At 33.4% G+C, this 26,911-nt stretch overlaps 1 protein-coding gene across 1 annotated transcript in view; it reads left to right on the top strand.

The window, feature by feature from the left end:
- CCDC178 (coiled-coil domain containing 178) overlaps positions 1 to 26,911 on the top strand; it is a 325,057-nt gene that overhangs the window by 206,936 nt on the left and 91,210 nt on the right. The window contains exon 18 of the mRNA XM_088797614.1: positions 4,064 to 4,213. Coding sequence (XP_088653740.1) covers positions 4,064 to 4,213 — 150 coding nt within the window. The remainder of the gene's footprint in view (positions 1 to 4,063; positions 4,214 to 26,911) is intronic.

Below are 26,911 nucleotides of genomic sequence, written 5' to 3'. Positions count from 1 at the left end.
AAGGAAAGGAGAAATAGACTATGCTTGATATGCAGTGATAAGATTCTAGAAGAACATGTAGGAATGAAAATATTTCTGCAGCCATTTTTGGAAAATATAGTTTGCCTCACCTGACTTCTCTTTGCCATATTTTCTCTTTTGTGTAAAAGAACGTTTTAACAATGGAAACAATTACTATTATCCCAATTCTTTCCATTAAGTGTGGAATCCATAAGTTAACATTCAAGTTGAGTCATATTTCTAAGTTCTTGTAGATAGATGTAGAAGATACATAAATATAGATATAGATATAGATATAGAGATACATATATATTGACATATACATAGATATCTAGATATGTACAAGATGAACTATAAATAGATAATATACACATATGCTCTATATTTTTGTCCCAAAATAATCCAATTCTCTGATTGTAATTCTCTACACCACACTTACCCAGTGGGAGAAGAAAAGCAGAAAGGAAAGATGAGAAAAATAAACTGAAAAAGGAGAGAATGGAAGATAACTCCAAGATGAAATTCAAGCTTAAAGATTAAGAAAGGCCAAGTAAAAGTAAAAATGGAGAAGTAGCATTTGGGTATCTTAGGGTCTCAGCCTGCCTTCCTTTTTCAGCAATTTCGGTGACAAAGGAGGAAGCCAGGTCTTTCTTTAGCAATGTTATCTCAATACTGTCAGGATCATGGGCTAGCTAATTAGGTGACCCAAGAAAAATGCTGTGTATTTTCAAGGGGTTCACATACCTGGTGAAAGTCAATGATGCACGCAGAGAAAGAACTCGTGCTAAGAGTCTAGACAATGTGGTGTATCCTTGGAATAACGTTCAGTTCAAAAACATTGAGTGAATCCTCTCTATATACTTCCTTAAGATCTTCACCTCTCTAGTATAGTAACTAATAATATAAATGTGCTTTGTTATATTGTCAATAGGTTATTTCATAGAAGTGGACAAATAAACCGTGTGGTTCTAAAGTGCTAAATATGTGCATTTCCTAAGTGGTATTCTGTGTATTCATTCACTTACTGAAAACCTGTGCACCCACTATGTCAGCTCTGCTTTCTCCAGTATATGTTAGGGGTGAATAAAATGACAGTCTCAGCCCTCATGGAACTTACAATCTAACTTTTGTTTAGCCCTTTATAAACACAATCTTTATTTCCTAATAAAATATTAGGATAAGAAGCTGTAATATCCCCCAAACATGAAAGCTTAACAAATAATTTAGGCTATTAGAGAATAAACCATCATCAAGCTAAGTATTTTTTTTTACTAACTTCTAGATAACATGGAAACTATTAACAGATACTGACCACATCTCTTTATCAAGTCTAATTTCCAATGTTTCATCATCTTGATAGTCATTAATAATGGCAATTGAATAAATACCAATAAATCTGGCTTTGAGAAAGTATTATATTTATATAGACCTTTGAGTGAATTTAATACATATGGAAAACAAACAATTGCAAAATATTCAGAATTCTACTTTCTAATTATATATTTGTGGGATTTTTTAAAACATGTTTCCCACAAGACCACAAATTCTTAAGGTTCACCATTATCTCTCAGAGCTTGTCACTCAATAAAAAGTTCTGAATAACGGAATGAAAATGAATAAATAAGTGAAGGAATTAAATAATATTGCAAACACTGAGAGTGCAGTTATTTTAACTTATAGAGATTACAATAAACTTTTCCTTAATGGTTTTAGAAACAACTTTTTTTCAAGTTCACATTTAGCCAAGACTTAAGTAGAAAGATTCTACTGATAAGACAGCTAGATTTGAATTTAAAAGTACATGAAAGTCATCATCTTCTCTTACTAGTTTCTTCTTATCCTTTTGTTATACTGCCAACCCCAATTTTTGTGCCTTTATTAAATATCTTCTGCTGTTGATCTTTTATAAGATATTCAACTCTAGTACTGGTAGCATTACTTCTGGAAATATTTTCACCAATAATTATCATTCCCTCTTGTTTCATTTGCGTGCTATAACACTATTGGTTAAAATTAAAGCAGTCAGAGTCATGAGGTGGAACCACAGTTAAACATAAAAAAAAAAAAAAAATTCAGTATCAGCAGAATACCATTATTTAAAACTTAAAAAACTTAAACTTCATTGCACATCTGAAGGTCACTGACTTTCAAGAATAAGTAGTGAATTGGCGAATCCTTCTATATTTTCATTATTAGGAAATGATAATGTAAAATATCATGACTGATATAAATGTTTTGAAGATTCATTCATATAACTACACAATTTAATTTCTTGGTATTTACGCCAATTGTGGTATATAAAACAGTAAGGACTGGTATAATACAGAAATTAAAAGTATATTTATTTTGAAATAAAACTGCATATTACATAGTGAACAAAGCATAAAGTACCAAATATATCCCCCATTAAGTTCCATGAAAGAGATTTAATGCAAATCCCCACCACTTTTGTAGCACTCCTCTCAAATTCAGCATTTATAGTAGCCATTTAGGGCTTGAAAGAAATATAATTGAGATATGTAATATTGCAGGGATCAGAGTTATGCTTACATGAAATCAAACAAACAAAACTCAGAATTATTCTTCCTTCTGCCTCCAAAACATTTACCAGAGAATCACTTGAGGATTTGATTTTAATATTAGTGTTAAGAGAGCAAAGAGAATTATAACCAGGTTTTCAAAAGTATTTCCACCAAATAAAATTTCCATAGATACTTTGTCCTCCTATGGGAAGATAATTCTATGTGATTTTAGGCAAGTTTACTAGATAGAAGTTTCTAAAGTTTTAAATTATTGTGCCAGAATTAGGGCAAGGACATTTAAAACAGTTCTCAGTTCATCATTTTGGCTTTTTGAAGAACAGCGATGACATAGTATTAATCATTAGGGATCAATATGGATACAAGGCATTCATGAGAAATATGTTTGTTGACCTTCATAAATCTTCAAATGTGTAAATACATAAATATTTGTACAGGAAATTTTCTGCTGTATTACATTTCCTCTATGCACATTCTCATACGACACTATACATATTTTAACAACTTATACTGAAGGTTTGATGTAATGGCAATCATGTTTTTAATTGCTTCACAGTGGTTATTTTTACGTCTAGTTATTTAATCATCATTTTCATCATCATAATTAATCTGCATTTAAATGTTTTGAAACGTATTCCCTACGATAAATAATGTCATAATGAATAAAGCTTTTTGCTTAGAATAAATTCCCATAAGAGGAATTACTAGAGTAACAGGTTTGACAGTGTTTAAGGCTGTTGATAAATTCCATATTTTTGAAGAAGCCAGAAAATATCTGTACTAGAAACATAAAAAGAATCAGCAATTAAACTGAATTCATACATCTAATTGAAAATGACAGGTACCCCCCAATTTGCCAATGGGTAATGTTGCAAAAGTTATATATTCTCAGTGGTTTGTACTGAACTAGACATATATTTATTTAGTCATGGAAAGGTGTTACAAAGTTCTCAACTGTTCATAGAAGCAGATTTAACCTTTAATATAACTAAAGTATACTAATAACAGATAATTGCTCTCTCTGGATGCTTCTAAATGTTGAGTTTCTTGCTCCATGTCTTTTACTCTTTTCCTTCTCTCAGTTTTGAGTGTCTTCTGTGAGTGCCACCACTCTGAACCTTTTGGAAATAGGATTCTAAGGTCCTAAATGTCTTCTATTTATTTGAACATTGGGGCTTGAAGAAAGGAAAAAGGGTGGGGAAACTGGAAGAAGGCCACTGGAATACTGAGTGGAACCTTCCAGGACTGGGTAATTCCTAAGATATTATAGAAGAAATCCGCAAAAGAGGGGGAACAAAAGTTAGACAGACTCTGATGAATCAATGTTAGGGGGGAAAAAAACAACCTGCATTAAGAAAGAAAATTATTAAATCCAAGGAGCGTATTGTCAGGGGAAGCATCTTTTTAGTTTCATTATTTTTCTACAGTATATAATATAATACTTTTAGGTAATTCAAACAATGTAAAAATTCAAACCAATTAAAATGATTTTAATTAAATATATGTATGCATTTATCTTCCAGAAAATACAAGACGATTCACTAGAAGAAAATCTACGTTTAGCTCAAGAGTATCAGAAATTACAGATGACTTTCTTAACAGAAAAGGACAATTATTTCAACCTGTTTGATAGACAGTTATCACTTGATGCTTCAGTTAGAGATAAGAAACAGGTAAATATTTCTTATTTTTCAAAAAATACTGATTTACTTGAAATACATATTATAAAAATAAAAAGTAGTCAGTCATGGAGTCTTCAATTTGATGGTCATCTTTTATGGCATGTTTTTGTAAAGTTTTGTATATTTTATCAAACTTTTGAAATTTAATTTTGAAAGGATATTTGCAAAATGAAAAAAACTTAGTTTCCAATCCACCATTTTATACTAATTTGCTTTTAACTATCATGACCTGCAATACCAAATTTTTGTAGTTCATAGATTCACATATTTTATCATAGACTTCAATTCCAATTGTATCTATAGGTAACTTCCCATGAGATACCTCTAAATCTTCCTCATGATATATGGGCTTCAAATTTTGGGTTCTAGTTTCTTTTTAAATATGGGTCTTAATTACAAACTTGGAGAAATAGTTAACCTCTTGTTGCTGGGAATCACTGGGAATTCTAATATATTTTGTAAAATCTTCTGCAATAATGAAAGTGGAAAAGTAAAACACACAATATGCTAGAATGAAAAAAGGGAAGAGAAAGCTTCATTACTAGAATGTTAAGATGTACCTACTTCCTCTATATTCTTCTCCAGACACTCATAGAAAAGAGAATTATTTTCCTTTGAATTTTTATTTCTTCTAGAATTTAAATTTCAAAAAACAGAGGCATGGTTAGTTTTTAACAATTTATCTAAACATAAGAACCAGTAGACGGCTTTGTCACCTGTAAAATAAGGTCTACCTCAGAATGGATCCTTTCTCCTATTGCTATTACCCATATTACTGTATTAATACTATGATAGAGTAGTATAGAATTCCAGTACAATGTTCATCCCTCCTTATTATGCAATATTGGGAAAATGGAAGGCCACAATTTGAGTGCAAGCTCTACCAATACTAGCTCAGTGATCTTGGCAAGTAATTTACCCTTTCCAACATCAGTTTTGTCACCTGTAAAATAAGATCTACCTCAGAAGAAAATTGACAAAGCGTAAAAAAGATACATCCATAGTTACTTCAAAAATAAAGGAATATTATGCAACTGTAAGTAACTATGGCATTCATCTGGTATGCTGCTTATAAACTCCCTTACGTTTCTCATCCATCTACTCTTAACACAAGTTAATGCTTTCAAATACATTGAGAGAAAGAGTGTATATTTTTCTTTTAAAAATGTGTATTGAAGTAGTAGCAAGATCAAGGTAGATCAAGAAATAAATATGTTTGGGAAAGAACTGAGAAGTCAACCATATATCAAAATCTTACTTTCCTCAAACCAGTGTGCAGGATTCAAAGAAAGGGTATCAAATGGAGCATTTGTCCAATCACATCATGCCTGTGACATTGTTGTCGAGGTTAAACATGTTCTATTTGTTGCTGAGAATTGAGGAGGAGAACATAATCAATGGCATACTGTATTTCCTTTTCTAACCAGGAGGGAAGAAACATAAATTGTATGTATTCTTGTTATCAGTTTGTATAGAATCATTTGGTGGCAAATAACAAATTTATTAGGTACCTGTGTAAATAGTGAAAAATTCAGGCCTTTAAGAAAAATTTCTAACATAGTATTTGCCTAGTAAGAGCAAAATTGTCTTTATGTCATTTTTGGACTTAAAGCAAATTTGATTCAGTATCTGAGGAGTGATACCCTGGTATCAACAGACAGTGGGGCATGCTAGGAGATTGCGTTTATGTTTGTGATGCTTCCTCAGACGAATCACTTTTAACACACCTGTTTCAGGGAAACTTTCGAAGATTTATTTGTACTTCCAATCATTTTTCATTTCCATCCTTCAGCGATGGAGGTCATTAAGTGCAGGCTGCCCTTGTCAGTGTCATGTAGGATCAATTTGCTGCAATGGACAGAGAGGCCTTATTGATGCTGTTAAATCTGTCAGTGAGAAATCGTATGTCATTAGCGTCTAATGCACTGCTTACAGGATGGAATTTGGCCATCAAAACAGAGAAAACCCTTTGATATTTTAGTTCATTTCTTTGATATTGCAGCATTGCCCACATATGGTATATATAGGTTTTCGTCTTTTGACCAGTTTACATTTAGGTGAACAAAAGCACCACTGAACCCCTGATTCCCTTATTGAATTCCCTTATAAGATAAAATGAATCCCACTTTTAGGAATTTTTGAGTATATTTTTTCCTGTTTTAGAATAATTTCAGTGTGTTTGAACATGCATTCCTCTTTGGCATGGTAAATAATTATATTTTAATTACTGTGCTTCTTAGGGAGTATTATTCTCTCTATATAAATAAAACATTTTCATACTTCCCTGTTTTTTAGGCCAAGACTAGCAAAGAAAGCTTAACAGAGGAGTAAAACAAATTAAATATAAAAAATAATAATGTTCCTTTCCTTAACACAATATTATATACAGATGCCTCAAATGTTAGGATGTTATTATTAATCTTATCTCCTTTTGCATGTGTTTCTTGGTACTTTCCTGCACTTTTAAAATTTGCAATGATGGATATTTCCCCCTTTAAAAATAAGAAGCAAACAAAAATGATTGTGTAGAATTCTTTTTCCTTGTTCATGGGTAAGGATAGAGTAGAACCCAGTCTAAAACTTATCAGATCTCAAAATTTAAAATAACACTAAGGAAGAATGAAGGAACAGTATCTGAAAACAGGTTATACATCAGTGTGAAAATATTTTCATCAAAAACTTTCAAATCTATTTTTCATATTTTCTTTTTTAAAAGTCCATGAATATATTGATAAAATCACCATGTATTTGTTTCAATTGCTATATCAAGTTCTTCAGTCCTACAAAGAAAGGTAAAGCTAAATAAGCATGCAAATGTTGATGTGTTCCGTTGGCTGAAAACAAGATCTCTCCCAAAACTTGTTAAAATATCTTTAATTATTTTGTCAACCACTTGTAAAGCATAAGTTTGCCTACTCTAATTCTCAGTGCTCGCAAAATAGGGAATACAAATTATAACAGAATCAATCAGTGCTTAACAAGCACTTATGTGGACCAGGTATCTGTGTCATGCAATTTGCAAACATTATCTTTGTAATGTCCCTCAATAATCCTGGAATAGTTTCTATTATTATTGTTGTTGTTGTTATTCATTATTATTAGCAGCAGCAGGATCTCCAGTATAAGATGTGCAACTGAGACTGACTGTGTCACAAGGTCACCCAAGTAGAGGGATGGGAATCAAACTCAGGATTTTCTTACATCCAACCCATTTCATAACCATGACACTACCTCTCTACTATAACATTATTAAACAATCCTATACATGTTATAGCAGGTTTTGTAAAGCATGTAAACGCGACATAAATTATACATCATGTCTGTAGTGTCTAACTCAAACAGATACTTTGATTCATTAATTGTTTTGTAATTTTATCTCACTGAATAAAGCCACATTTTCCATGATGATTTTTCTGGTGGGGAAAGGATTACCTATTTAATTAGGAGTTATTTAATTTCCATAGGGATTATAGATAGGTTTTGCAACTGTAAAACTTTTGAACAAGGAGTGCTTTTAGAAATTTTATCCATAGGTTTAAAAGATTATTTTACAGATGAAGACCCTTGTACAAGAGTGGCTCAGTGATTTACCACATATACATTTAACTAGAAGAAAAGTTGGCCAAGGATGCAGATGTCTTAATTTACGTTCACATATTCTCTCCAACAGACTGTAGATGATCATGTGCTGTGATATTTTTCAAAGGTTTGAGTGAACCAACAGCTTAGAAGTATGCAGAGTAACTACCATGAACGTGCTCAGATTGGAGTGCCATCTTTACGTGACCTGGGCTTGTGAAGGAATTATGTAGGGACAGGAATCAGTGAACTACTCTGTGGTTTTATGGGACATTTCAGGGCCTCACAGAATTCAAACACTATCAATTATTAATTTATTCAATTATTCAAAAAATTATTAATCACCCATTGTACTGGCAAAGATACTGTATGCCACGTCATCTTAGCTTCAACGCTGTAGTCTGTGATTCTGATTCCAAGGGATTCTTTCCTGGAATAGAGCCTAGAATCAGAGCCTGATGGCATTCTCTCTTCACCCCACCAAGGAAAGAGTCATGAATTTTTGCTATTTAATCTGCATCACCTATGTCTCAATGGACACAGTTTCCATTGTAAACTCCCCAAAATATTGTATCATCCATAGATTTCACTAGCATGTTTTCTCTTCCCTCTTTCAGGTTTCAAATACGAGTTTCCTCTAATACTTTATATTGATGTGGTGAGGAATCAAAGTAAATTCTAGCAATAAACAAAACTATTTTCCTAAAGAAATGAGAAAACTGTTTTAGTTCTCATATTTATAAGTATTTTATTGTATTGCTTGTTATCTTGCATATATAAAATTAGGCTTTGAGTGGTGATTTTTGTGTGCTTTTTTAAGTATAGATAGAAATTGATTTATTTGCTAGGAAAACCATAATTTTTAAATTAGTTTTTGCCTACAACAGCTACTTAAAGGCCCGGTCAGTATCTTTGTCTCTTTTTTCTTTTTTAATTAAATTTTTCGGGGTTACATTGATTAGTAAAATTATATGTGTTTCAAGTGTACAATTCTATAATACATCATCAATATATTGCATTGTGTGTTCACTCACATTCACACATACCTATGTCCTAAGAAAGGGAGGCAGATAAATATGAGAACTGAAACAATAAAATGCTTAGTAGAAAGCATAGGTACTAAACTTACGGGCCTTGGGTTCAGAGAGGATTTTATGAATTTGACCTCAAAGTAAGGGAAGCAAAAGCAAAAATAAATGAACGGGACTATACCAAACTAAAAAGCTTCTGCAGAGCCAAAGAAACCATCAACAAAACAGAGGGGCAACCAACTAAATGGGAGAAGATAATGCAAACAATACCTTCAATAAGGGGCTAATATCCAAAATATATAAAGAACTCATATAACTCAGCAGCAGCAACCCAGAGTCAATTATTCTTCCATCACCATATATTTGACCCCCTTTATCCTCTTCTATCACCTCTTCCCCCCTTACCCTCTAGTAACCACTAAATTGTTGTCTGTGTCTATAAATTTTTGTTTCTTTTTTAATTCAAATTTATTGGCATCACAATGGTCAATAAAACTACATAGGTGTGAAGTTTACAATTCTAAAATACATCATCTACCTATATACATATTGCATTATATGTTCACCAACCAGTCAGTTCTCCTTCCATCACCATATATTTGATCCCCTTTACCCTCTTCTACCATATCTCCTCCCCCTTTACCCTCTGGTAACCATTAAACTGTTGTCTGTGTCTATGAGTTTTTGTTTCTTTATTTGTTTGTCTTGTTCCTTTGCTGTCTTCAGTTTTATATCCCACATATGAATGAAGTTGTATGATTCTCAAGTTTTTCTGTCAGATTTTTCACTCAGCATGATAATCTCAAGATCCATCCATGTTATTGCAAATTGCAGTATTTCATCTTTTCTTATGGCTGAGTAATATTCCATTGTATATATGTACCACATCTTCTTTATCCAATCATCTATTGAAGGGCATTTTGGTTGTTTCCATGTCTTGGCCACCATGAATAATGCTGCAGTGAACATAGGTGTACATATATCTTTACAGAGAAATGTTTTCAGGTTTTTAGTGTAGATACCCAGAAGAAGGATTTCTGGGTCATATTGTAATTCTATTCTTAATTTTTTGAGTAACCTCCATACTGTTTTCCATAGTGGCTGTACCAATTTACAGTTGCACCAGTGTGTATGAGGGTTCCTTTTTCTCCACAGCCTCTCCGAAACTTCTTATTAGTTGTCTTGTTGATAATAGCCATTCTAACAGGTGTGAGGTGGTATTTAATTGTGGTTTTGATTTGCATTTCCCTAATAGCTAGTAAAGTTGAGTGTCTTTTCTTTCTGTCTGTCTTTTTCTTTCTTTCTTTCTTTCTTTCTTTCTTTCTTTCTTTCTTTCTTTCTTTCTTTCTTTCTTTCTTTCTTTCTTTCTTTCTTTCTTTCTTTCTTTCTTTTTTATTATTATTGGGGAACAGCGTGTTTCTCCAGGGCCCACCAGCTCCAAGTTGTTGTCCTTCAATCTAGTTGTGGAGGGCGCAGCCCACCAGCCCATGCGGGAAATGAACCGGCAACCTTGTTGTTGAGAGCCCATGCTCTAACCAACTAAGCCATCCGGCCGCTCCTCTGGCAGCTCAGCGGCCGCTCAGTGGCAGCTCATTGTCTTCAATCTAGTTGTGGAGGGTGCAGCCCACCATCCAATGTGGGAATTGAACTGGCAACTCTGTTGTTCAGAGCTCACGCACTAACCAAGTGAGTCATCTGGCTGCCCCTGAGTGTCTTCATATATCTGTTGGCCATTTGTATGTCTTCTTGGAAGTATCTGTTCAGTTCCTCTGCCCATTTTTAAATTGGATTTGTTGTTGTTGCTGCTGCTGAGTTATATGAGTTCTTTATATATTTTGGATATTAGCCCCTTATTGAAGGTATTGTTTGCATTATCTTCTCCCATTTAGTTGGTTGCCCCTCTGTTTTGTTGATGGTTTCTTTGGCTCTGCAGAAGCTTTTTAGTTTGGTATAGTCCCGTTCATTTATTTTTGCTTTTGCTTCCCTTACTTTGAGGTCAAATTCATAAAATCCTCTCTGAACCCAAGGCCCGTAAGTTTAGTACCTATGCTTTCTACTATGCATTTTATTGTTTCAGTTCTCATATTTATCTGCCTCCCTTTCTTAGGACATAGGTATGTGTGAATGTGAGCATGCGTATTTGTTCTAACAGAGTTACCACACTTTAAAGACAAACAAACTTGCATTAAATTACTAATATTCTCTTTCTCTGAAGAACTCTCAAGAGATCTTTGAAGAACTTTTTTTATTCCTGAGACAAGACTAGACAGGTCTATTGTTTTATCCCAATGAATCTCCCTGCTGTTGTTCAAACTTCACGAGAGAAGCACCAAAAACTAAATGTTTGTTTCTGGGTAATAGTTTAGAAAGGTCAAATTGGCTTAAATGAAACAATCTTCAGTCTAGTACCAGTTTTGTGTGAATCGTAGACTTATGTATCATTTATGCAATTTTGAGGTGATCTTTTGTTGGTTTCATAGCAGCAAGAAGCAGCTTTTTAATGTTAACAGCACCTTAAAAAATGAAAAGATTGATACAGTGTGATGGGATCCCTGATAAATCAAAGGGATTCAGGTAAAATTTTCATATATATATGTGTGTATATATATATATATATATATATATATATATATATATATATATGTAAATTGTATATACTTATATATAAATATTTATATGTAAATACATATATAAATGTTATATATAATTTTCATATATATTAAAAATTACAGATAATTACATATATAATTATATATATATGAAATCAGTGTTTCGCTAAATATATAATATATATATTATATTTAATTTTCATATGTATGTAATTTTATATATATATAATGAAATCAGTGACTCACAATCAAGGGACATTTTGTTGCCTAGGTGATATGTGGATATCTAGCAATGCCTGGAGACATTTTTGGTTATCACATCTGGGTGAAGTTGGGATAGGGAGGGGTTTTTCTGGCATCCGATAGGTACAGGCCAGGAATGCTGCTAAAAATACTACAATGGACAGGCCCCTCACGCACACACACACACAGCAAAATGTTTTCCAGCCCCAAATGTCACTAGTGCTAACGTTAAACCCTAATATGTATATCTATATATAGAGAGAGAAAGAGATAGCAGTAGGTACATATATAGTATATATGTGATTTATGTACATAGATATGGTACCTGCATACTGTATCTCCTTTGTAAAGACTTAAACTACATTTGCATATAAATATTTTGAGAAATCCCATTTTAAGAAACCTGTTAACGCTATTAATCCTGAGTTTCCTGTTGCTCCTAGAACCCTTTCTTAGGAATCCTACTTATAACTAATTGACTTAGTATTTAGTGGATTAAAACTTGGAAAATGTTATTCCATATAGAATAGGAGAAATTTTCATGTTACAAATCATACATTGAGGAAGTTTTTCTTAAATATAACTTTAATAATGAACAAGTAGAAGTAAATAAAGTGTTCTTTATATTAACTGCAAAATTCTAGAAAAACTTAGAATATTTTCAAATAAATAGGTTATGTTCTTTGGAATCCATACAGATTTAGAACCTTGACTTTTTTTAATGCTTACTGGAGCTATAAAATGAAATAATAGTTTTTGTCATTCAAAAACCATTTAAAAATTACAATAAAATAAGTAAAATGTTCATTGTATGTACCTCCTATGATAGGTATATTTTCAACTTAGGCTTGTCTAATGCATGACTTACAACTGTGATTGATTTGCAGTTCTTTGGGAGCATTAGTAAAATCAGTTTTTTTAGTTTTGAACTACGCATGTGCATCACAATGACATAAACACAAAGAGAAAACTGATCTTGTAATCATCTTTCCCTTAATAGACAGTATTGTACCTTATAATCATTTATTAACATAAATATTAATATGGAAAATGCATATTAATATACTAAATGTTTTCTTTAAGTCATTTGTTCTTTCCTCAGAATTTTATTTGTATTGAAGGTGGGGAGGAATAACTATGGACAACTTATTTAATCCCTCTGAGCCTCTGAAAAATGGGAATGTTAATGTCTCCCTAGCAGGATTGTTGTAAAAATATGTAGTAATAGTTAACATTTATGAAGCACTTACTGTGTTTCCCCGAAAATAAGACCTACCCCCAAAATAAGCCCATTAAGATTGTCAGCCAGACAGACTCATTTAGTATGTTATGACAGTGTTCCAGAAGAAGATGACATGATTGTATGTAAATAAATGTAGATTGTTGTACATAAAAAAAATAAGACATCCCCTGAAAATAAGCCCTAATGCATCTTTTGAAGCAAAAATTAATGTAAGACCAGTTCTTATTTTCGGAGAAACACAGTATGCGAGGTCCGACAATTCAGTTCACGAACTCATCCTAGAAAAAGTGCTAGATATCTCACTGCTGAATATCACTATGGTCACCTTTGAAGTACTCCCCTTGAGAAGCTATGCACCAATGCCAGCACCTGTTCCATCCTTCAAAGCAATTTTGGAACTCTTTTTCTGGAATGGCCATCAGAGCTGTCATTGTGTTACCCTTGAAGTCCTGAATGTCATCAAAATGTCTTCCTTTCAATATTTCTTTTATCTTCGGATAAGGAAAAAAATCACTGGGGGTCAGATCAGGTGAGTAGGGAGGGTGTTCCAATACAGTTATTTGTTTACTGGCTAAAAACTCCCTCACAGATCGTGCCATGTTAGCTGGTGCATTGTCGAGATGCAAGAGCCATGAATTGTTGGTGAAAAGTTCAGGTCGTCTTTTCATGCAGCCTTTTCAGCACTTCCAAATATTAAACTTGGTTAACTGCTTGTCCAGTTGGTACAGATTCATAATGAATAATCCCTCTGATATAAAAAAAAATTAGTAACATCGTTGCAACAAGTTCACAAACTTAATTGTCAGACCACATATGCCAGGCACTTTGCAAACTTTTATATGTAATTTTATTTAATTTCCTCAACAACCCTATGGAACATAAATAGGTATTTTAAATATAAAGCACCTAGAATAGTTCTTCACAAACTATATGTTTTTCATCCAGAGGTATAACTACTGATGTTGTCTTTCTTGATGTTGTCTACTGATAAATATATGTTCGATTCTTCTTGAACCAAATCTTGGTGCAGCTAACATAAAAGACCTTCTAGCATATAATAGGTATTAAATAGTTGATGCAACTTGAGAATATGGAGTGATTTATAGGGAGAGAGGACAGAAGCGTAGGGTAATAGTGACATTATGATAATCAGTTAGAAAAGTACACAGATGCTATAAGGAATAGAGCAATGGGCCAACACTTCATTGGCCTGGTAAAGCTGACAGAATAGAAAATCCTATATATATATATATGTGCGTGTGTGTATATACACATATATATCTTGTGATATATATGTATATATATATGATATGATATATATGATATATATGATATATATATATATATATATATATATATATATATATATATATGTATATGATAGATAGATAGATCAATAAGAAGGCATGAGACATAGACTTTCCTATGACACATGGGTTAGTCAGAGTTATATCCAAATCTTATACCAGTTAGAACACACATATTTATAAAAGTATCCCATTCACAGTAGCTATAACAGCCAAAGATTTCTTAGAAATAACCCTAACATGAATATGGTATTAGAACCTTGATGAAGAAATTTGTAAAATTTTGCAAAATTTAGAGAAGATGACATTAAAGTCAACACATGTCATGACAATACTCAATATATTAATTTGGTGGAATCTGGCATCTTCACATAGCAATTTTAAAACAATTCCAAATATCCACAGTTGTGACACAACAAACAGAATTTTATTTATAACCCTATTTCCAGAGAACGTATTTTGTATAAAGTAAAATGTGTTCTATTTATCCATATTCTGTGTATACCTGTATAAACCTGATTTTCCTACAAAGGAAACAGTTTACTAAGTTTTTTTGAGGTTCTTCACTAATTTACTAGGCACTAACTAGTTAACAAGTTATGTTTATTCTGTTTTCTTGAAATGGACATGAGTAAATTAACATTACCTCAAAAAATATAAATATTTTACCTGTACAATCTGAACCTTTAAGTGTTTGTTAATAAGTGACTATGGAAAAATATTATGGACAGAAAAGAATTAATTGTTTTTTTCCTTTTGTCAGCTGAAGGATAAGCTTCCTATCAAAGTAATACTAAACACACAGACATCTTTTTTAAAAATCTTGTATTATTCAATAATAGTAAATAACTGACTAAAAAAGAAAGTACACACAGAGAAAAGGAAAAATAATAACGCAGTGAATAATATAGTTTTAAAATTTTGTGAAGTTGTGTGAGATATAAAATCATCTTCAAATTATTTCCTTTGGTGCTGGTAATCAGAATTGTGTGGTCTTTCAAGGAAAAATTATCATTTTAAAGAAATATATTCAATGTACTCATAGGTTATTGAGAAAAGTATATAAAACAAAGCTGCTATCTGCATGATGTACATAGAAAAAGAACAAAAATGTTATCTGTAAAAGCAGAAAAGAATTTGGCTTGCTTGACTTTGTGTATCAAGCATGCTACAGCAATCTTTTGATTCTAATATGAAACTATAGTAAGGATCATTGCACTAATGCATGAGGATTTGTGATAATGTTGCAGAAATTTTACTGTCAAAACTGAACTGCAGTGTAATGACTTTTGTTATCATGGTTTCTAATAACTATTCAGCATGAATTGACCCTACATATGTTTTGCTGCAATAATATGTCAGTAACTCCAAAAGCTAAAAAGGAAATAAAAAACAGTCAATGCAATACTATATATGACTTCATGACAACCTTTCTCCATTCTTATTATTAATATCATTAAAGCAATTATAGCACCGAGATTATGCAAACTATAGGATCACATGGAAACAAAACCTTAGACACAATGTGACAGTTCTGGCCAAGTACACCTACAAAGTACTCGACAAGAAAACGTTTTCTCCTCCATTCACCATGGGCACTAGTCACTGATCGGTCCCTTACTACTTCTGAGTCTGTTATTCTCTGTTGTTGGGAGCCTGTGATATGGTTCCCTTCTGCCTTCTACAATGTGTTAGTTTCTTCTCTCTTTTATGACATAACTCTTTATTTCTTTCTATGTCTTTACATGTCCTCTTCATTGCAGCATATATTCACTTCAGCATCTCGTTGAAGGAAATAAGAGAAAATAAAATAGTTACTATAACATACCTCTGACGTGGCAGTCACCATGCTATGCATTTACATGTGTAAAGCATTGAATGCTGCACCTACCATATCACAAATTGTTACAGATACGATTATTATTAAGTTCTTAGTATTTAATTTATAAAAATTCTATTAAACAACTGGGAATATTCCCATCTCTTCCTCAGGAAACTAAGGGTTCCTGTAACAAAGTACCAGAGCCTGGGTGACTTAAACAACAGGAATATATTGTCTTACAGTTCTGTAGTCTAGAAGTCCAAGATCAAAGTGTCAGCAGGGTTGGTCCCTGAGGGCTGTGAAGCAAGGATCTGTTCCAGGCTTCTCTTCTTGGCTTGTGGGTGATCGTCTTCTCCCTATGTTTTTACATCACCTTTTCTCTTTGTCCAAATTTCCTCTTCTGACAAAGACACCACTAACATTAGATTAGAGCCCTCCCTAATGATCTCATTTTAACTTAATTATCTCTGTAAAGAGTCTGTCTCCAATTACTGTCATATTCTGAGGTCCTGGGGACTTCAACATACAAATTTGGGGGGAAGGGACCCAATGAAATCCATGATAGGTGCTTTGTTGTAACTCAAAGCCACTCTACTTGTAAGTGGGAACTAGTGCTGGGATTCAAACACAGGCCCCTTGGAATCAAGCCCATGGACTTTCTGCTACTCTGCGGTGTCTCTTATAGTCTTTTACTTCCACCCTACCCAACCTTTATCTATATGTGGTGTAACATTGTCTCTCTCTTTAAATGCAAAATTATTTCAGTTATAAATACTTTGTAACACCTGTGATACTGAACATGGGTATGAAAGCAGTGCCTGCTAATGAAGTACTCCTTGGTGGAGAGATTCTGTGGTCTTCACAGGTAAGTGGCAGATTATTTGTGTTTCAATCAATGATCAGAGATCCAAGCAGAAAGGTACTTTCCCACTTAAGAACCTTTGAAATTCCCCTTCCATTGCTTCAGACTACAGAACATGTATTTGCCAAAGCAGATGATTCTAATTCCATAAAGATTGCAACAGAAATTAGGATGAAGACACAGGGTATACATGTTAAAAAAGAGGATGAGAGAGAGCAGCAGCTCCAAGCAGCAGCCAACATTTGGCAAAGAAAATATAGGGAAGCAAAGCTTTTATGGAAATTCAATGGTAAAACTCCAAGCTTGAGATTCTGAGAAACAGGGCAGAATAACTAGCATTTCACACACACATACCAAAGTGCTAGGAAATAATAAGTATTATAACAATCAATGCCAAAAAGATAGGCTGCTGACAAATACATTGTACAGATAGAATTTCTCCCAAACACAACAGAGATGTGGAAAAAAATAAGAAAGACACTGAGTGTTCATAAATAGAAACATCCATTCCTAAGAGCACTGGAATGTGACAGTAAGCAAAGGGAGGAATTATGGTAACCCCACCTTCCTAATTATCCTCCCATACTGGAAGCCTGTGGGCTGAGGTAAGGACTACCACAGTGACTCTCCTGTCAGGCTTGTTCTTCTTAAGAGCAATATCCACTAACTTGGATAGGATCTTTCTTACTTGGGGATGCGAGGACTGGAAGTATTCTTCCCGGGTACCTGTGGACAGTACATCTGACGCCATTGTTACAACTGCACCAAGAGCGGCACAGCACGCCTGTGTGAGAGCAAGGCCTGGGCCTGCTCCCCAATAAAGAGCCAGTTGGTCGTGGGGCTTCTCTCTAGTGCTGCCTCACCAAGTTTTAAATTTCAAGGATAAAGAAGTAATTCCAGAAAGGATCATTTGGAAGAAACATAGTGCCTACAATAGGAAAATATCACACTAACGTCAGACTTGACATCCTCGATGGTTTATGACAGAAAACAGAAAGCTAGCTACATAAATTTAAAAAACAAATTAAGGCATACTCGAATGCTGAATCCAGGCAAATTATTGTTATGTCATGGAAGCAGAAAGGTATTTTCAAATGAGCAAGAAAACAACAAAATTTGGCAAGTTTTAAAAGTCCAGGTGGCCAGTAAACATAGGAAAAGTGTTTATACCTCTCTAAAATTGTATACATACAAGTTAAAATGAGGTGCAAGTTTTCAACCCTGTTTTTAAAAGATTAGTTAGATTGGTTATACACACTGATGGTAGGGGAATGTGTGGGAAAAGAGGCATTCATAAAAGATGAGTACTCTCATTTGTCCAAAATGAGATTCACTAGCATGTGTGTACCTACATCTTCTCCACAGCTGCTATCTTTCTCCCTGTTACAATTGAAATATTTCATCTTCAAATACAGACACTTGTATTCTGTCTTCCATTCCCTTTTACCTTCTTATAACCATCATTCATACAATTTCCCATCCTTCTGTATCCTCAGACTTTTCCCTTTCCACTGAATTATTCCCACAATCATACAAACATGCTGCAGTATTTACCATCTCAAAAACCCTCTTAATTCTACATTCCCTAGAATCCTTCATCTTTGTTAAAAATTTTGGAATGAGTCCTCTGTCTGCATTTGCAATCTTTACCTCATCACTTTTTATTCTCTTCTCCATTGAAGTACTACTTCTCAATGACTTCCATGATGTCCAATCCAATAGTATACATCTGGCCTCATCTTGCCCAGTAGCGCACCAATATTTGATCACTGTTAATCATTATCCTTCTCAAAGCATCTTTTGCCTTGGTCATGACACCGCGGTCTCCTATTTTTTCCCCTCACCTCACCAGACACTCTATATCTCTTGTATTAACAAATCTTATTCTACTCAACTTCCAAATGTTTGGATACTCCAGTGCTCAGTGGTAGAATCCACTCACTTTTTTTATCCACATCCTCTCCTTAAGAGGATGCCTAAACATAGATGACTTGCATAAGCTTAATTTTGAGCGAAAGAAGCCAGACAAATAGAGTACATACTGTATGATGTGTGTATATAGATATACACACACACACATATATAATGTATATATCTACTCATATATACACACATACCATATATACATATGTATATATATATATTTATATTTATATTTATATATATATATATATATATATATATATATATATATATATATATATGCTGAATTGATCTATGCTGTCAGAAGTCAAGAGAGTACTTAACCTTGGTGGAAGTAGTGGCAAAAATAGGACATAAAGGGAGTTTAGAGAATGTTGACAATGTTTTCTTTCTTCATCTGGGGGATGTGTTCAGTTTGTGAATAATTCATTGAGCTATATATTTGTGTGTATACTTTAATATACACATATGTATTTCATAATTAAACAGTTAAAATCATCCAGTGATTTACCATCATATTCAGAATCCACATTACCTGCTCTGGCCTCCCAGACTGCGAAATCCACTCACTTCCCCCCTCACATCACTCTCTCATCCACCCCACTCTGCTCTAGCCACAGGCTAGCTTTTCATCCTTGACCACTAGACTCATTCTCGGTATAGGGTCCTTGAAATTCAGATCCTTCCAGATGTACACTTTCTCCCAAATTTCCTGTACCTGGCTCATCTTACCATTTAACTGTCACATTAAAATGCTCCTCCTCCCACAGCCCCTAATCTAAAGCTGTCCCTTGGCCACCCACTCTCAGGTGACTTTATTTTTTTCAAAGCACTTAACATTTATTTTATTTTATGTTCATTTGTTCATGGTCTATTTCTGCCAACTGAATGTAAGCTCAATAAGAACGAGGAATTTATTATCTTATTCTCAACCATAACTCTAGCACCTAGCAAAGTGCCTGACAGATATTTTTTTCAATTACTAAATGATCGTTCCCAGTGGGGTATCTAACAAAATGTTTATGCATACCCACTGACAGCATTTCTAGTTCTCAGAATTTATAAGAAAATAATCTGAAAAATTCTGCAAAGATATGTGTATAATGATGTTGATTGTAGCACTGCTTGTAAAAAAGAGAAACTTCAGCATATTCAATATGGATTGCCTAAGTATATAATAGGCTTGGTATATAATGGAGTATTGTGCAGTCTTTAAAAGGGATGACATAAATAGCCATGGTACATATTTAATTGAAAAATCAAGCTATAATTCAGTATGTACTAGATGATTCCTATTTTGTATTCTCGTATGTAGTAGATTTTATTACATTTATTTCTATCGATCTGTCTAGAAAGTTATATTCCAGTACTGAGGCATGGATAATTTTCACTCTCTTACTTATTCCTTTATTTGTTTATTTTATTTTTATGATGACAATTTATTATTTCATGATATAAGCATGTAACACCATTTTTGCTACAAAGTAAGTTAAAAATTAATAAGGGCGTTGAAACAGGAAATGAACATTCCAAAGTATAAATATCATGGGATTTTGAAAAATGTAGGACACGCAGAAGAAAAATCTAGAAAAATCCAGATCAGAATAAATCCCAAATGTTCCCAGCTCCCACTGTAAATTATTTTTATTATAGTTCATTTGCTTTGCCTACTTAAAATAGACATAATTTTCATTACAGAATGTGAGTTCAGCTATTGTCATGAGGGTTTGTAATCTTCCCTTTATAGAAATTATTCTATCTTTATATGAGAATAAGGTGGACCCACATGACAATCTGAATCAATGTTGAGAGAAAGAATAGAAAAAGCCTACAGCATCCCTGAAAATATATAATTATAAATTTAAATTTATTTTTCTATGGTGACGCCACACATACACATACACTTAAGAAATAAATATTTTAAGCGTCTTTCAGTTACTGTGTTTCCCCTAAAATAAGACCTAGCAGGACAATCAGCTCTAATGTATCTTTTGGAGTCAAAATTAATATAAGACCCAGTCTTATTTTACTATAGTATAAGACCAGGTATAATGTAATATAATAATATAATATAATATAATATAATATAATATAATATAATATAAGTAAAATATGTAAAATATATAATATATGCTATAATACAATACCAGGTATAATATAATATAATACCGAGTCTTATATTAATTTTTGCTCCAAAAGATGCATTAGAGCTGATTGTCCGGCTAGGTCTTATTTTCAGGGAAACGTGGTAGGGACACCTGAAGTCAGTACAATTTTGAGTGAATTCTGTCTCTGATAAGACCTTGGGAAAGTCACCTGTTTCCTCCAGTTCTCTTTCCTATTTCACTGTACAGAGGTACTGTAAAGATGATGTGGCTAGATGTATGTGACAGCCTAGCATAGAGGCTATCGTATAGTGTAGCCCCCTAAACATTTGTTGACTACGGGCTAAGTAATTCCCTTCATTTTGTAATTTCCTTATGGGCATTGTCTTCAATTTCGTTTATTGCCTGAAACACTTTTGAGGGGGAAACACTCATATTTTCTCTGAATTATTTGTGTTTGCTTGCCTTTTAACCATGTTTTTAAAATGGATCTTGAATCCTCTGATTACAAAAGTAATACATACACAAGGCAGAATAATTGCAAACGTTATCTTTGAATTCATTAAAAAGTATGGTATTATTCCCTAAAACTGGAAACAACTATCCTGATGGTGATTAGCTAAAACAAAGAAAAAGCCAAAGGGTTTTTTCGTTTTGTTTTGTTTTTTTGTTTTTAAGTCCTGTGAGTTTTACTCCTTCTAAGACTCTCCTGTGGACTGCTGGCAATTTTCATAGTAGCATCATATTGTTGATTAATACTCTATTAAGACATATGTCTTCCAGGTATCTGTTTTGTGTGTTTATATTATCCCATCCTTTCAATTTTTATCTCCTACTTAGACTGACTAAATAAATGTATAATTACCTAGCGAGTTGATGAACACACTCTAAATTACTTAATACAGGTCGTCTAATAGCAGTGACTAAATGATTCCCAGGACCAGTTCCTGGAAGCCACATCAGAATATTACTGCAACTTGAAATGAAACTTCTTTTATCGTTTAATTGAACATTCAAACATGTTGTGCATCCACCCACCTAAAAATAATGTGATTAAGGTCATATTTTCCAAGTTTGTCAATGAAAATGTGACAAAGAGCAGATTACAAGACCTCCTGAAAATAAGATGGATTGTCACTATCATTTTTCCTTGTCTCTTGGCCTGTAATGCTATCACAGAGCAAGATTAAATGGGTCTGGCATGATTTGCTATTCAGAAAACCATGTTGGTGTTTCATAGAAACCACACTTTTCCAGGTGATTAAAATTTGATTGATTACTTCTTCTGATATCTACCCAAGCAACCGAGTAACCAAGTCAAATTTTTTTGTATTTCTTTAAAGATACACAAGTATTTTTCCTTTTACAAATTATTTTCATTTAAGACTGCAAAAGTCCTTAAAATATTGCAAAGACTCCTTCTTCTTGATTTTCATGCAGATAACTGCTTTGCCTATTCTTGTGATTTTAATATATAGACAGCCTGTTTTGTTTTCCTATTAAATGTCTACATGGCTAACTCACTCCCTTCAGGCACCCATCCTTCTACCATGGCTATCTCACTCTCATCAACAGTTTTCAAATACTTTCTCCTAAAAGGTGGTGGTGAAGAAGTCACTTCACTCCAGCCTGTTTGCTGCTCTCTGTATAAACCTCTTCATTCAATAATTCACTATAATTAAACAAATATTGATGGAGCACATATTTTTTCTTCTGCATCTTTCAGTATAGCTGTTTATTTTCTAATTCTCTTCCCTAATTGATTAGAAGATTTATGCCCATATTTATGGTGCTCTGTTAATAACGCCTGTTCTATCTTTGTAATGTGTCTCTATGAATTTGTGCCATATTTTCTTTTGCATTTGTCTTTATTAATCTGAATTAATTTACATTTGAAACACTTTCCCTTTGTCTTTAATGCCATTTAGATTTCTGAATTTAACCAATTTTGTATTTTTTGGCTGTTTTTATTGCCCTTCTAATACATGGCCAGATTGTGTTTCTTTCATAGTTTCTTGCCAGTATTCTAACCTAAAATCTACATTCCTAACAGCCTTTGTCTTAATCTTCATTACCTCCTTTTAGCACATTTGCTGTACAGATGGAGAGGTAAGACAGACGGAAAGTATGGACAGTGTCCACACGTAAGGTACCAGCTAGTAGACTTAAATAACAAGTCTTCCTTTAACCCTTGAATTTATTTCACTACCTTTACCTCATTATCGCATGCAATGAGATTTACATTACCATCATTTCCTCAACTATTTCATAGCAACAAAAATCAAAGCATCGTAAGTCAAGAACCATATGATTTCACTCATATGTGAGATATAAAACTGAAAACAACAAACAAACAAAAACTCATAGACACACAGGACCGTTTAGTGGTTACCAGAGGGTAAGGGGGGAGGGGCTGATATAAATGCATAAAGGGGGTTAAATATATGGTGATGGAAGAATTAGCTTTGGGTGGCGAACACACAATCACAATGCAATTTATAGATGATGCATTATAGAATTCTACACTTGAAATCTATATAATTTTACCAACCAATGTCACCCCAATAAATTTAATAAACATTTTTAAAGTGTTAAAAATAATAAATAAAATGCAAAAAAATAAATTTAAAAAAATCAAAGCAAGATAAATCCAATTACCTTTACACTAAAAATATAATTTCCAAAGTGATAATGTCTCTGAATTTTCCAGGAGAAATCTGGGTAAAATCCCACACTGATATGTGATTTGAATCAGAGATTTCCACTAAATTGAGGCATAATATTCTGGTATAATTCTCTATAAATGTCCACCATGGCAAATCATGAATATCTGTAAAGAAATGTGTCCATAGTATTGATCTAAAATAGATAATCTAAAATATCACTTGTATTTGGTCATACGTTTGAACATTTATGCATATTATCTGGGAGTTTATTTTAAACAAAATAAAACCTCTTTGTGAAGGCCTGGCAGAGCTCTCTTTCCTCATTTTAACCCCCACTTGCCTCATCTCCAATGCAATTCACGCTAAGATTTGATATTTAAAATTTTCCATTTAAAGAGTTTCTCTGCAGAAGTAGAATGAATGGTTAAGTAGAAAGTATATGCTATCGTAAAGCCTTTTGAATTCATTTAATAAAATACCAGAAATAGATTTTCAGAGTCTATCTGTTCCATCCAACATCAAAATAAGTGATCAAGCAGAGTATTTGGGCTTGTTAGTAAATTTAAAGGGAAATTTTTAGATTACTTATTATTCAAAAAATAAAAACTTTGAACAGTGTATTTACTTTCACTCACTATGCTATTGCATCATTGCAGCAATTTTTAAAAATTTGTATCTGGATATCAAATTAAGACTACTACTTCCAAAAATATAAGTACTTGTTTGAAATAAATTTTCAGCACACAAAGATTAACATAGTTATTTTATGTTGTGTTCTATTCTTAAATAGTTATATTTTAATATGCTGTGTTTAATTGTAAAAACTCGGTGAACTGAGCACTATTAGAAGTGAGCAATTTTGCCTTTTGTCTCACAAGATTTTAACTTTCTTCCTTCAGTTCTGGACATCTATAATTAAATACGCTTAAGTCAGTTTCCAAATTATTGAACTATAAGAAAACCTGAATATATTAGAATTTACAAGTAAAACATCAATTCACTTCTGACAAAACTTCTGGCATCTTGCCTTTACTAACACCTCTGTTTCAACTATCAAAGATGGAACATTCTTTGGGGACTGTGCCCTGGATAGACTGACCTATTCCCATGAAACTACAGTTTACAATATTTTTTCTGTGTAATCTCTACATGGATGTATCTTTCACATTTCTCTTAAAGGGGCCATTTTGCAATCTATGGAGTGCTCGGGATTGTTTACCATTTCTATCTCTAGCATTTCAACTTCCGATGGTGCTTTCACTCTTGTGCTATACATTCTGTGGGTTTTGGCAAGTGTATAATGACAAATGTATTGACCACTATAGTATAATATAGAATAGTTTATTTGCCCCAAAATTCCTCTGCCTATTCATCTCTCTTTCCCCCTTAGCCCTTTCAACCAGTGATTGTTTTACTTTCTCCATAGTTATTTTCTTTCCAAGAATGTGGGGTAGTTGGTAGTGTACATACATATAGTATGTAGCTTTTTCACATTGGCTTCTTTCACTTATTACTATGCATTTAAGGTTCTTCCATGTCTAGACCTTTTACAAAGACAATTACAGTATTAAACCTATGCCTTTTATGTCCTGTGACAACTTATGCTAAATGTCTAAAGACAGAGGTTGACAGAAGTATTTATTTTTTTAAATATTTGGAGATATTGATTATGAGGCTCTCAGGTGTCATCATTTAAAAGATAAATGAAGAATAGGAAATCAAAAAGCATAAAGAAACTGTATATATGTTTCCTTGGCTGGTCTTCCGCCGATCAAAGAATATGAGAAAGGCTATGGGCTTTTATTGGAGAGAAAGCCCAGAGCTGTGATACCAACCTCAAAAGAAGCAATCTGAAAACAAAACAATGAAACAAAATAAAAGGCCTAGAGAGAGCTTTATTTACAAATTATAAGTCTAAAGGGTGGGCCCTACCCCAGTTTAGTTGTAGTGAATTTAGTATTTCACAATCCCTTACCTGTAAGTTTCTAAAAATTGTGCTTGATAGTGGCCAAGCTCAGCATTATTCTGGGCTATGATTACACGTTTTCTACACACCCATTTTCATTGACTACTATACCAACTCCTTCTGTAATCATCAATTCCCTTCCCTAATAAACATTCAAATTTGTAGTGCTTACAGTTTTGTTTTGTTTGTTTGTTTGTTTTTAAGATTTTATTGGAGAAGGGGAACAGTGTGTATTTCCAGGACTTTGTCGGGGAACAGTATGTTCTTCCCAGGACCCATCAGCTCCAAGTCGAGTTGCTGTCCTTCAACCTTAGATGTGGAAGGCACAGCTCAACTCCAAGTTCAGTCACCATTCCAGTTGCGTGGCGCGCAGCTCACAGTGGCCCATGTGGGAATCGAACCAGCAACCTTATTGTTAAGAGCACATGCTCTAACCAACTGAGCAGGCCAACCACCCTAGTGCTTACAGTTTTTAATGTGTTCATTTTCTTCCCAATTTTTCCCTTTCTCTTCTCCTGCCTTTCACTTTCCCTCCTTCCCACTCTCCCTTCCTTCCTCCTCCCTCCTTTCTTTCTCTCTCTCTTTCTCTCTCTCTCTCTCTCTCTCTCTCTCTCTCTCTTTCTTTCTTTCTTTCTTTCTTTCTCCATGATAGATATTTAATAGGTTTTTACTATTCAAAATATACAAGTAAAAAGTCAACTTTATTTTGGTATCATAAAATACCCTGATTAATGTTTTCTTTATCTTCAGATATCTTTTTTTTAAACTTGTGCTAAAATTTGGGTATGATCTTAGAAGCTCTTTACCTTCAAGTAATGATATCTAGGAACTCAGGCACCGTGAATCATGTCCAGCAGCTACTGTTCTAAAGCAAGAACAGAAACAAAATCTGAATTATTAGATGAGACTCAAAAGGGTGGGATTTTTATCTTGGAAAAACGTAAGACAAAAAGATGGTAACCAGGAATAAGAAGAGTCACATGTTGGTGAAGAAATTGTAGGTTGGTAATTGCTTTCCTTTTTAAAAACCTTTATCTTTCAAAGCAATAGTTAGGATATGTGGGTTGTTGTTGTTTTTTGTTTGTTTGTTTGTTTGTTTGTTTTTCAGTGTTTTAATATTTTTTCCAGTTCCCTAAAACAAAAAGAAAATTTGTGCAAATCTTTATTTTGGGTAGACCAAGTCTATAGCTAACTAACACAATTTTCTGGGGGGATAAACTTCTTTTTCTATAAAATAACAGAATGCACTGTATCAACAGATCCATGTATATACAAAGTTTCACAAAATAATTTTTTTCTGTTTTTAATAATAGTTGTATTGAGATAAAATTCA

This window comes from Rhinolophus sinicus, chromosome 4 (genome assembly GCF_057876585.1).
Source record: "Rhinolophus sinicus isolate RSI-liver-muscle chromosome 4, RSI-T2T, whole genome shotgun sequence".
NCBI classification, from domain to species: domain Eukaryota; kingdom Metazoa; phylum Chordata; class Mammalia; order Chiroptera; family Rhinolophidae; genus Rhinolophus; species Rhinolophus sinicus.
This window is presented reverse-complemented; position numbering and strand designations above follow the sequence as displayed.